This window comes from Varanus komodoensis, unplaced genomic scaffold, assembly GCF_004798865.1.
Source record: "Varanus komodoensis strain SLA01 unplaced genomic scaffold, ASM479886v1 scaffold20_1, whole genome shotgun sequence".
Classification (NCBI taxonomy): Eukaryota; Metazoa; Chordata; class Lepidosauria; order Squamata; family Varanidae; genus Varanus; species Varanus komodoensis.
This window is the reverse complement of record NW_025335587.1, coordinates 18110467-18122816: the sequence shown is the minus strand read 5'-3', so window position 1 is coordinate 18122816 and position 12350 is coordinate 18110467. Positions and strand designations below refer to the sequence as shown.

The 12350-nt window shown below is 46.3% G+C and overlaps 1 protein-coding gene across 9 annotated transcripts in view; it reads right to left on the bottom strand.

Moving 5' to 3' along the window:
- The window catches only part of BCAS3 (BCAS3 microtubule associated cell migration factor), a 367571-nt gene that overhangs the window by 341385 nt on the left and 13836 nt on the right, over positions 1-12350 (bottom strand). For all 9 annotated transcript variants that reach the window (XM_044430184.1, XM_044430179.1, XM_044430186.1 and 6 more), the window contains exons 6-7: positions 8109-8190; positions 197-269 (exon numbers count right to left, since the gene is read on the bottom strand). In XM_044430184.1, coding sequence (XP_044286119.1) covers positions 197-269; positions 8109-8190 — 155 coding nt within the window. The remainder of the gene's footprint in view (positions 1-196; positions 270-8108; positions 8191-12350) is intronic.

The window sequence follows — 12350 nt, the reverse complement described above, 5'->3', positions numbered from 1 at the left end:
CCTGCTCCCCTTTGCAGGCATCCCTGCTTAAGGATCATCTTAGTCAGAACTTTATACATTTGAAAAGAGGGGCTTTGGCTCATGGGACCGTTATGCTGCAATGAATCTGGCTGAGATTTCAAAGTGCCACAGGGCACTTGACTGCTTTTCCTGCAACAGACTCACAAGGCCACCCGCCTGGAAGTGGTTGTCTTACCCAGAAGATCCGGTGCTTTTGCACACAGCAAGGAGAGGTCGCTTCTCGGCAAAGTTATCACACTTCTGAGGACCTGAACAGAACAGAACACACAGGGAGGAGTTTGTTTGTAAAATGTACAGAAAGAGCACTGTCGGCACAGAGGGGGTTAATTCATGCTTGAGGCGGGCTGAGAGCAGAAAATACTTCTTGGCCCTCTACTCAGGAAAGGTCAGTTTGGACTAAGCAGGCTTCTTAGAAGCCTTGCACCCAAAGGCACAAGGTGTGAGGCGGTACACATGCCCTTCCCACTGCACTGGAAAATATTCTCAAAAGTTAGGTGTTCAGCATTACAGCAAAGCATAAACAAGCAGACCTTGGTCTGTGATCCCATGCTGCAGCTCCTGTGGGAGTGACTGCAGCCCCTTCGGGGAGCAGACGGCAGGGCTGGATGCTTCCACACGTCAACACTTCCCCATGACAGACGAGCACTTTGGGGGACGGCTTTCTCCAAGGCACACTAGTTTTGCGGCACAGACCACAAAAAGCCTGGATGAAGGTCAGTGAACTACTGGCAAGGCCTGGATCCATAGCCACTTCCACTGCAATTGGACCACAAAACTTTCCAGACTTGGGAGAGGAAGGAACATACCCACAAATCTTCCCAATCTTTAAGATCTATTGCAGGGATCTTGTTTATTTGCCTGTCACTGGTGACAGCTGAACAGATAGGCCTGAGGAACAGGGCCTTGTGAGTGCTGGCCCCTCATTTCGGATTCCCCTCCCTCAAGGATACAATCAGCCCCTATCCTGTTATTTTCAGGTGAGCACTTCAGCATGTCATATAAAGCTCTTACCTTTTTATTGTTTTGTCTGGCTGGCTTGAATGTGTATTTGAATATATATCTTAAGGATTTAAATATTGAGGGTTATTATAGTTGTTGCCATTTCTAATGTCCCACTGTGTTTTAAGCTTTGCATGGCTTTGTAAGTACTTCAGGGGGATATTCCAAAAAGCAACCAAGAAGTGTGTGTGTGTGAGAGAGAGAGAGTTGAGGGGGGAGCTCCAAAAATGAAACATGTAAAGAAACTGATCTGACCACGCTGTTGAATGTTCTTTTCCATGCTAAAGACCCAGATGACTCAGAAAACAGAAATGAAATGAACAACTCTATTTTTAAAAATGGAAGCACTCTGTCTTGTTAAGCGTTGCTTTGGCTTCCCATTAGAATCCAGGTTATTTGATCAACGGAAAATATTGCTGAAAAGCCATTCCCATCAAAGCTTAATTCACAGTTTAACTGTGGGCTTCTAAAATGCATTAATCTGAAATAATCTGAACAGAAAAACCATTAACACACACAGACAGATTTTTCTCTCAACAGTCCTCGAGAAGATTAAAGAGCCTGGGTACAATGTGTGCACTTAAAAGGTTTACCAATCATCTATGGAACTCCTCCCAATTATGCTTTGGTTTTCAACATTTAATGACTCACAGAGACAGTTTCAACCATCAACACAGCCTTCTAGAAGTCACATTTGCATCATATGAACTGGGCTGCTGATAAACATCTGAAGCCCTTTTGAAACACCCGGCAAACAAAACGAGGACTTGCCACAGACCCGTTCAAGCTTTATCTGCAACACGAGCACAGAAGTGAGACGCATCCAACACTCCAGCCACCAAAAAGGGCAGTTTTGCTTCTTGGCTTTATTTTAAACAGAATGCTGGAGAAATATAAGCCTACAACTCAGGGTGTTTGCCATGCCTCATGCCAACAGAAGCGGAGCCGTAATTTTGAATTTGTGGGAATGAAAGCTACTGCCCACCAAGCACTAACTCGCTTTAGGACAGAAACAACAATGTTTTTCACTTCATGGGGGTCAGAAAACACACGTTTAAAAACAAAACCCTGACATACAGAATCAGCTGCAGCAAAAGATTTGCACAAGTGCAGAATTTTAAAAAATTGGGACTCCAGAACAATTCATTACCATGAGGGATTTTGCCCAGTGCAGTATCCAAGTTAAGGACCGCTCTGCCCACAGGATGGCAAAGAGCAACAACAGGCATTCATCTCCATCAGGAGTTAACAGGAGAGGCACCTCCACTCCACCCCACAAACGGTCCATGTGGGAGAGCGAAGGGATGCAAGCCTTCCAAGCTATAGGGGATTACAGGCCTTTTAAAAAAATATCTAAAATCATGTTTGTTTTACATGTGCTACTTACTGCTGTGACACACCTGCTCTGTGCAATGTATTTAACAGACTGCCAGATAGCAATTTATAAGGAATTTTTTCTTAAGCTCACAATTCTCCAAAACCATCAAATCAAAAGGTATGAAATCTAGTTGCAAAGGCCCTCCCCTCACTCCAAACTCCCCTTTATTCCAAATCCTTTTAATTCTGTCATAACACTATTGCATTTAACCCTCCCACCCACCCCAAAAGCTGAAAATCCTGATAAACCACACAATTAAACTAATGAAAACGGTGTCTCCTGCCAATGAGGCGCCACCTTCTCCACAATTGCGTTTAGTGGAATAGTTTTTATTTTTAAAAGATTATTTTTTAAAGGTCTGTCATCGTACAGACTATCTGAAATGAACACAAAACATAATGAAAGTTTCCATTAAGCAGCGGGAATTTCACAAGCTGTCTCAGTCCAAGCCATTCGCAATTAAAATGTGGAGGGGAAACGGAGGGAACGAAAGCCTTGCCAAGCATGGCTGGAGGCCCTGTCGCACAGTTGGCCTGGCACCAGCCTGGTCTACAAGGCCAGCGGCATTAGCGGGGAACTGCGCCACCCTGACCTCTGGGCGGAAGAGAAGGCTTCCAAGGGCTCTCCACGTCCAAACCATCAAATATGTTGCAGGGAAAAATTCAGCACACAAAGGCGGAAGGGGGCTGTGCTCGCTGCCCTCTTCCTGATGGGCTGGCTTTCTACCTGCATGCGGGAGCTGACGCTGTTCCCCTGACATAAGCCAACATTCAAGAAATCCAGCTCTCCCGGTTGCACTCTGGAACGCTGCGCTCCCTTCTCTGCTTGCCAAGGGACTGGCACCGCATGGCCCGCTGCCCCCAGAAGTCGCATTCCAGTTGAGGCTGGCGGGAGAAACACCTGGCTGGGCCGTGGGAAATGCTCCCTTGTATCTTCCCTTGCCCACAGATCGTGCAGGTGACCCTGCTTCTCCCCCAAGCCCTCCAGGGAGCCCTAAAGCACCTGATGGGCCTGCAACAGTGGTGACTGGCCAAGCCAAGACTTTGGGGTCCCTGGCACAGCTCTCGTAATGAAAGAACTTTTCACTGGGGGTGGGGGTTGCTAGACAGTATTGTTTGCCTGCTCTCCATTAAGTTTCAAGGAGAACAGAAGTGGGGGGAAGACCTGCCAGAGAAGATGCTAGTGGCCACGGTGAGCAACGGCTGACCAGGAAGCTAAGCCGACATTGGTGGAAATATACACTCTCAGATATTAATGTCACTTTATGATCCTGACGCTTTGTTCTGCCCCCAGCTGAACCAGGGGCTTCACACCCACCCAGGAGCTTTAGGAGCTGGAAGGCCCACTTGGCGCTGGGCTTGCCCAGAAAAAAAACAACAAACCACCACAACGTAATGCAGCCGTTCAAATGAGGACCACGGAGCTGGGTCCAGGTCCTCGCACTGCAATCATGCTCAGTGGGTGGCAGGGGGCACTACTAGCCGGCACAAGCAACGGGTCAAGTGGCAGAGCCATCCCTGGACAGTCCTATGTAGGGCCCACCGGAAAACACACACACACAGAACACCTCGCTTGTGAGACCCTGCGAGGCTGCTCCTCTCTCTGCATCCCGAACTGAGGAAAAAGACAAGCTACCCCCCCCCCCCCCGCCCTGCATGCACATGCTAATGTGCCCCATCCAGGGACAATCTTGTCACAGGTCAACCTGGTCAAAAACTTTTGCCACCTCCAGATGGGAATCGAGTCTGGGACCTCCTGCCCGTCTCAAAGCAACTGCTCTGCCATTGAGTGATGGCCCCTGCTAGGGAAAAACAATAGCTACTACTACCTCCTCATTTTAAAAAATGCCATGGCTTTATACAAATGTTTAACATTTAATATCTCTCAGGCTATCCATATTTATATTCCAGTGAACCTAGTTCTCATCTCTTTTGGACTCCTCACAACCAAATATGGACCTGCATCCCAGATGGGGAGGGGGCAGAACTGAACAGCTTGGTGTGTGAAGCGGCACCCGCTTCTCTTGGTCCCGAATCTCCAGCTAAACCAGCACTGGATTGGGAATCTTGAATTCAAGTATTATGAAGGAAGAAAAACGAAACAGAGCAAAACTCCTTTTTGCTGTCATAAGGAGTAATTTATCTTTTTCATATATGGAGAGAACCATTTCTGCTCTAGTCCAGATGTTTTCATATCAGAAGTTTCCAAGGTCAGCCTTAAAACAGGTAACGTGAAAAGCAAGATCTTCTCATGTGGCTACCACCGAGCAACCAAAATTATACATTTAACAGTAACTAAAAGTACAAACCAAGAGAAGGCCAACCCAGTCAAATGAGAGTTTTAAAGATATATTTCATTAGGACTTTGGCCCATATGTTTGTATATAGCCATAAAAGGGTTTTGGCATGAGAACCGTGCTCTATAATTTCCCTTCAAGGTCTGACACAGACCAGTCCCACGGACAAACCAGAAACATGTCACTTAAATAGTAGTAATGAAGAACTAAAGGCCCACCTTGCTTCATCCAAGTCTGCCTACAAGTTGTGACCACTGGGTTACCTACCAAGTTTATACAGCACATCTGCTAAAAAATGACTTTTGTATTAAGAGACTGGAAAACCACATAGCCACCCAAAACGCTTGACCACATACAAGTGTTTTAACATCTGCCTTCTTTTATAGAGCAACCTAAATAATTATTACTACTTTATTTAACACAGGAAAACGTGCTAAGTCAGCCCTTGAGGTTGCCTTAAAAAAAAAAAAAAGAATAGCAGTATAAGAGTCACAGATGTGAGGAACACGACAGTTTGCATAACTTGGAATTCAAGCCAAGGCAATGCGAGATGTTTCAATTTATGCCATTATTTTGAATTGGGAGAGCTGCTACAAGCTATTTCCCTTCCCGATTTTATATAGTCTCAAGAACAAAGGGTAATTTCCAATACAACCCAATAGGTGGCCAAGTTGTGATAAGCAGAGTTACCAATATTTAAGGGCTGTCTCCCAACTAAAGTAATTTCAGTTAATTAACTGAGTTCTAAGATGCTTTTGGACTAGGCTTTATCTTGCAATTGTCCAGCCTCAATCTATTTTACTAGGAGCAGGGAGGCGACAGACAACTGCCTGTTGTCTTGTGTTTTCCCACTGCTGGTTCCTTTCCACAAAATTAGGTTGAGCAGGAAAAGATGCTGCTGTGTGGCGCCTTCTGACTGGCAATGCAAGGAGCTACCAAGTCAAGCCACACCTCTGGACTAGCAGTCCGTCTGTCACTTAAATCTGTGTGGCTCTGAAAACGGGGGACAGCGCCTCCCAGAATTTGTAGCAGGCGTACAAGTCTGAAAACCACAGAAAAAGACAACTGGGCCTCAGGGGTTTTCAAACCGGGGAACTGTGCCACCTCTAGGCTTTTGATACCCCTCAGGCAAGACCCCCCAGCTCAGTGCATTTACTTGCTCGCCCCCACTGCTACCGGCTGTCGCCGCTCCTGTTCTTTCTCACGACTCCCGCTTGCTGGCTTGATGGGCAAGGAGGCAGTGAGCGGGGTGCTGCTACTGCCTCCATTGCCTGGGGCAAGAGGCAGGTAGGCAAGCAGGCTGCAGCAGGCTCTGCCAGCGGGCCCCTGCTGGAGTGCGAGTCCCTGGCAGAGGCCAAATGCTGGCCCTGCTAGGGAACCCAGGAAGCCGCCTTTGGCTGTCTAGCCCAGTCCGGTCGACTGGCAGTGGCTCTCCAGGAATTCAGGCACAATTCTTTCCCAGGCTTACCTGGGAATGCTGGGTACTGAGCCTTAGAAAGTGCCCTCAAGATGCACCCAATTCCAACTTCCCCCATTTCCAGTGCTGACTCTGAATGGGGGGAGCTGGGGGAGCTGGTTGAGGGGAAGCTGCCCCGTACAGCTCAAATGCAAGGGAGGTACCTTTGCCAAAGCCCAGGCGCAAAATATTCTTTCCAAACACAGCGGGCTTTATACTCCTGAGAGCCCGAAGCAGCAAAGGACCCAACATCAAAAAGCTTAGGGTGCTTTAGTAACATAGCTGACGAACTATTCAGCTCGGATGCTGAAACAGTCACCAAGTTAAAAACCTGAGCTTTTCCTTTCACACCTGAGAATGAGTCGCTTATCTCATGCCATAATCTTTCAAGGAGCATGCCAAATCATCTATCCAGCGGCTGCTCCCACATCCAAACGCCTTTTTAAAAAAAGGCTTCCCAGTAAAAGGGTGTTTCAGCATTGCTGATGGCTATCAGCATCTTCTTTACAAAAACCTCTTTTATTCTGTTCCCAATCCCAGTTCACGCACTGGCTACCCAAGGCCTCCCATTACAAGCTTTACTTTCATCAGATTCCAGAGACAGTTCAATAATGCATCTGGTTGCTTTTAATCAAAGATTCTACTTTCTACCAAGCTAAGAGGAATGAAAGCCTTATTTTTAAAAATAATTTAAAAATAAATCAGAAGTAAACCTCACTGAGCTCCATGGGACGTATGCCCAAGTAGGCATGCAGGGGGCTGCAACATTACTTCACTTTAATATTAACTAATTCAAATTGTTTTCCCATATAACAAGTATTAAGCAGTTCAGAAAACAAAAACAAAAACAGCAACCCCACTAAGCAGCACCTAATTTACTAGTTTTATGTTGATAACGTTAAGGGCTAGAAACTTGAATTTTTATCTATTCAAATTCTGTCTCTATCCACAAATTACCTCTAGCGTTTTAGTGGTGCATCTTTTTGGGATGCAGAGAAGAAACATGGAGGCATGCCTAGGCACAGCTCCTGCCACGGTCATTCCTACAGGTACTTGGGGGAAGGTCCAATCCACTCCATTCACCTGGAGGGGGAGGCATCCTATCCATGTCCATTCACCAGAAAAGAGCAGGTGGGAGGGGGTAGCCATATAACTGTCTCCTGGCCTCCTCATCTCCCATGCGTTCCTGTTCGAAGGACTGCAAAACTATGTGTTTTGAGGATGTTTGCCATCATGATATTGTTGACTTCAATCACAAGGACTCATTTACACTAAAATTAATGAATACATTTTAAAAACAAAATATTCCTGAAAGTGCAGACACCCCAGGTCCCCAGAGCACACACATCAAGTTTCAGGTGTCTAGATTTCAGCCTTAGCATGATGGTGCTGATGGGCAAACACAGATACAGATGCAAATCCTCTTTGATTAATATAAATGGGGCTGGGATTTGAGTTAAACAGCATGACTGCCTTCTTCCCAGCTGGTTCTGCCCTTCAACTGTAGGAATCTTTGAAGGTGGGCACAATCACATTCCTATTATAGGTGGAAGAATGAGGTATTTTTCTGAGCTCACCAAATTGATCCAAAATGTAGTTCCAAGTCTGTTTCACCTTGCTTCTGTTTTTGATCTCATTTTTTGGTGTGTTCAAACAGAAATAGCACACATTCCAACATGGAAAACTGCACATTTTTTTACATTTTTCTCAGAAGTGTGTATCTCCCCCTCCCTTGCCAACAGCAATATAAAAATAGAAATTTTTCAAATGCAACCATACCTATCATGAATTTTGCTAACATGTCTTAGGAAAAAAGTTTGTGCTTGTGTTCGGGATTGCAAACATGGCATTTTCAGATTGTTTGCAGAAAATCGTCCCCGCTATAAATCAATAAAGCGATACTAGGAAGACAGTGGGAGCGGAGGTGAAGAGATCGACACACGAGATCCTGTACTTACTGATCTGTGGTGAGGGCAGGACGCGAGCAGTGCGGACGGGGCCATGCCGGACAGAGTAGAGCTCCTGAGCTTCACCGCTGATCTGTGTGACAACAATGAAGAAGCACACATTAGCAAGCACTCTGCCTTCCCTCAGTGGACTAAGGACATGTTAATGTTATTTCTATAATATCTCAGCAAATAAAGGGATCTGATGATCTCGCACATTTTTGTGATCTTCTGCTTGGTCTAATAAAGGTATGATGCTAACAGGATTCTTGGCTGGCTGCTTGCTGGTTTTGAAACTTACCTAGCAAGAAAGAATTCTGCTTCTCTTCCAGCTTTCCTAGAAAATAATCTAAGCGGATTTTTCAGAGGGGGAAGGATTCTCCTGTAATAGCCTCCAAGAGAAATGCTCTCTCGCATATAAGGGAGAAAGACATTGCTGCAAAATGCAAGGGCTCCTCCTGAGTTGGCCTGGTTTAGTAGCCAGCCAGCCACGGTTTGAGAGCACCACCAAAGCTCTTCCTCCCTGCCACCATAGCTAAGGGCAGCATGGCTTTCAGCACTGCTGGCAGGCCACAACTGCCTTCTCGTCCTGCCCGGGGCTTTCCGGAGGCATCTGGAAGGCCACTAAGTGTAGCAAAACACTGCACTGAGAAGTTGTTTGGTCTGATCCAGCAGAAATCATCTCAGGTTCCTAGTGGAGATCTTGCATCTCCTCCAAGTTCATGATTTGGGTTCATGCATGAAGAAGTTACAGAACACAGATGTGAAAAAACTTCCTTCCCGTCTTTTCTCCTCCCAACAACAGAAGGAAAGTACTGGAGCATCCTGGCCGCCAAAGGTGCAGCTTGAACCTAATCAGCAGAATTGGGGACCCCTACCCTAAATGCTTTGATCACTGGAAGGACCGTTGAAGAAATCCAGTCACGCTTAGTCAAGAAATACTTTCTAGGCTTCCTCTAAAAGCAACTCATCACAATGCATTTCCAGAACTGTTTGGGGAAGAATCCGATACGGCATGTCAAACTTCTGGGAAAACAGCAAACATTCTGAAGCAGTGTGCCAAGTTGCTGAGAACTTAAAAACAGATGTAATGAGGTTAAATTTTTTAAAACCAACATGCTGACATAAAGAGAACCTGGGAAGCAAGTGGGTGAAACAAGAAGCTCAAGATGTCAGAAGTCAAAACAAAGGGGATATGAATCCAGAAATAATAGGGCCATACACCTGCCCTAACTTTTAAAATCCACCTGCTCCATCTCTCTAAGTGGCTCTCAAAGATTGAGCTGTAAGCTCAAAATAGGGGAAAAGCCCCAACCCTAACCCTTTTAATGGGAGACCCCAAGGACTGAATCTACAGCCTGCAGCAGATGCAAAGCGGCTGCTCTATTGCACAGGTTCCTGTGTTCAGACCAGAAGAGGAGAAACAAAAGCCCCATGCAAACCTGGCCAGCTCTGCCGGGATGGCCAGGTCGAGCTAAAGTATAAATTTTATAGGAACTGAGCACACTGGGAGTGTGGGGGAGAGCTTTAAATTGTTCAAAACCCACCTGAGGAAAAACCTGCTCACAGCTACCAGTCTGGGCATGTGCCAAGCTATGCAGGAAGCCCCCAGTGGAAGCTCTCCAGCATTTGAGAATGCCCCCCTCCACTCCATTTCGCCTTTCAACAAGCCAAGGACACTTTGAGACAGGTTTCAGGAATGGAATATGAGGCTTAAAAGCAGCCTCAGGTGTTTCATTCCGCCAAAGGACGAGCAGACAGCCGCGACTGCAGGCAAGGGACTTGGTAACTTCAGCCAGATGAGGAGGGAGGTCACAGGCCCATCAGCTCGGAAAGTGCAAGAGCTCAACCTCTGAAGTGCAAGAGCCTGCATGTCAAACCTAAGTACAGCAGTGCGCCCAGCTGCCCTACCCACCCCATCTGTGAGAAGAGAAAAAGACTGAGCGACTGAAGTTATACCTTCTGTCCTTTTCACATTTCGGCCCAGTACTTTTAAGAAAAGAAACCAGAACAAAAGACTAAGAAAAAAGAGGGAGAGACTTCAAGGCTAAATTTGAATCACAGCCTTAATTCCCGATGACAGCCATTGTTGCCTGGGAGCATACCAGTTTCAATCCATAATAAACAGAAACAAAAGGAATACTATTTCCCTTACTGTGCGAACAAATATTTTCCAACCATGGAAAATAACTTTCAGCTGGGGAGGGGGAAAGATCCCCCCCTTTTCTAAAGTTTGAAGATGACACAAAAGTTGCACCAAACCAGAAGAGGAGAAATGGAACTGAAATTGGGGCAACATCAAGGCTAGCAAATTGTCAGTTGTTTAGTATTTTTACCACAGCCGGGTGGGGAGAGGAGCCAGTTGGATTTTCCCCATCAAGTCACCTCCATCCTTGGCGCGTCAGCCTCTTAAAACATGGCAGAGATGTCAGTTTGTGTATGCTTCAGGATAAGGCAGTGGCTTGGCGTTTTTAGAACGATGGAAGGTCCCCCTAGCTGCTGGGCTTCAGAGGCTGGGATGGCATTACAGCAGTCTTCTCCAACCTGATGCCCTACATACCACCCACATTTAGAGGGTGCCAAGTTGGGGGAAATTTGCTTGGGTCGTCTGTAGATGGAGGAGGACCACCCCTTCTTCTCTCTGCCGCCATCCCCCGCTTCCTTCTCTCTCCACCCAGTGGGCTGCTTAGAAGAGGACAAACTGGAGGCCTAAACCCTTTTTTTAAAAGGGCGAAGGGTTTGCTCACCCCCTGTAGCAAAGCCGAACATGACCCTACCTAGCCTGAGATGGCCACGGCTGAGTGGGAGTATGTTTTCGTTTTCCAGAGCAGAAAAGAGATACTCACTATTTTGGCAGACGGGGTTTTAGAGGCGCCACCGAAAATTGTAAGAGCCTCTGTGAAGTCTTGAAATTTGGCAACTCTAATAATCCAAGTTGACAAATGCCAATTGTTCCTCTTTCTTTGCGCGGCTGATGGAACTCTAAGCCAGCTCCAAATGTAATATTCTTTGATTTGCTGATGCAAGACAATGGCTGGGCATTTGTTTTCTTAAACTTTCTTTAGGCATGTTGAAAAGAATGAAGCCTTTGGTTAAGCACATGAAGAGCACAACGAAAGGGACTTGGTGCAGCCATTGAAGCCAGACCTTTGGGATTGCCTACTTCCTCCCATTAGTACTTCCTGGAAAGAAACCCCCCTCCCACCCCCTTAAGGGACACAACTGGCAGAAGAGTCAAAAGGGGGGCACAAAAACCAATGGGGGTAGTGGGGACTGCGTGTTGCCCCAAATGACTCCCTCCACATGAATGATATGTGGTCTACGTGGCCATGATAAGAACTGCAGAGATATGCACAGGAAGCCCTTGAAGCAGTCCAGCAGGATCTAAGAGCCTGGCCATTAATACGATATTAATAAGCTTCAAAACAGGAACCTGGTGTACCTTAATGGCAACTCATGCTGGAGCCAACAAATCGGCTTAAGTTAAGGTGGAGACAGGTGCAAGAAGGCCCTGGCGTTACTGCTGCGCCATTCCAGCATGCTGAAATATATACTTGCTTGTATGCACAGACTAGGTGGATATACTATATACCTACACCCCTATTTAGACTAGGATACAAGAGCCAAAGTCCCTTCATATAAAAAACATGTGATCGTGTTTCTCTGGCTATCTCAAAATCACATTCGCGCACTACATGAAATGTTAACATCGCCAAGAAACCGACATCTGGTCATCTGCAGCGGAGAGATTTGCTGTCTTGCGAGGCATTTGGGGGACCACAAACAGAGAGCTACTTTTAAGGCTTGCGACATCAATTTATGGGTATGTTCCCATGCCTACATTTTTGCTAAATCTGTTCAGCAATTTCTTTGCACTTTGGTCTGCTGCTGATAACACCAAAGACATTACTTAAAGACGTATTAAGAAATTAGAGTTTTGCTTTTACAGCATGTGTTCCGGGGGTTTGGGAATCCATGTGAAGGTCACCATCTGCAGCCTTCTGAGAGAGGCAGCGCCATTCCTGTCCACGCCGAGCCCAAGCTCACCCCCCTTGGCCATGAGCAAAGCTGCTGAGGGCCGTTCAAAAGCAGCATCTCACTTCTCTAGGCTTGGCTCTCCATCTCGCTCCCTTTCTCTCCACCCTGGAACTCTGTGCCAGCTAGCAAAGTTATTGGGTGACAGGCTCAGGATGGGCAGAGAAACATTAAGCCCAGAGAATTTACAAAATGCACTTGTAAATGTAATGTATTTGA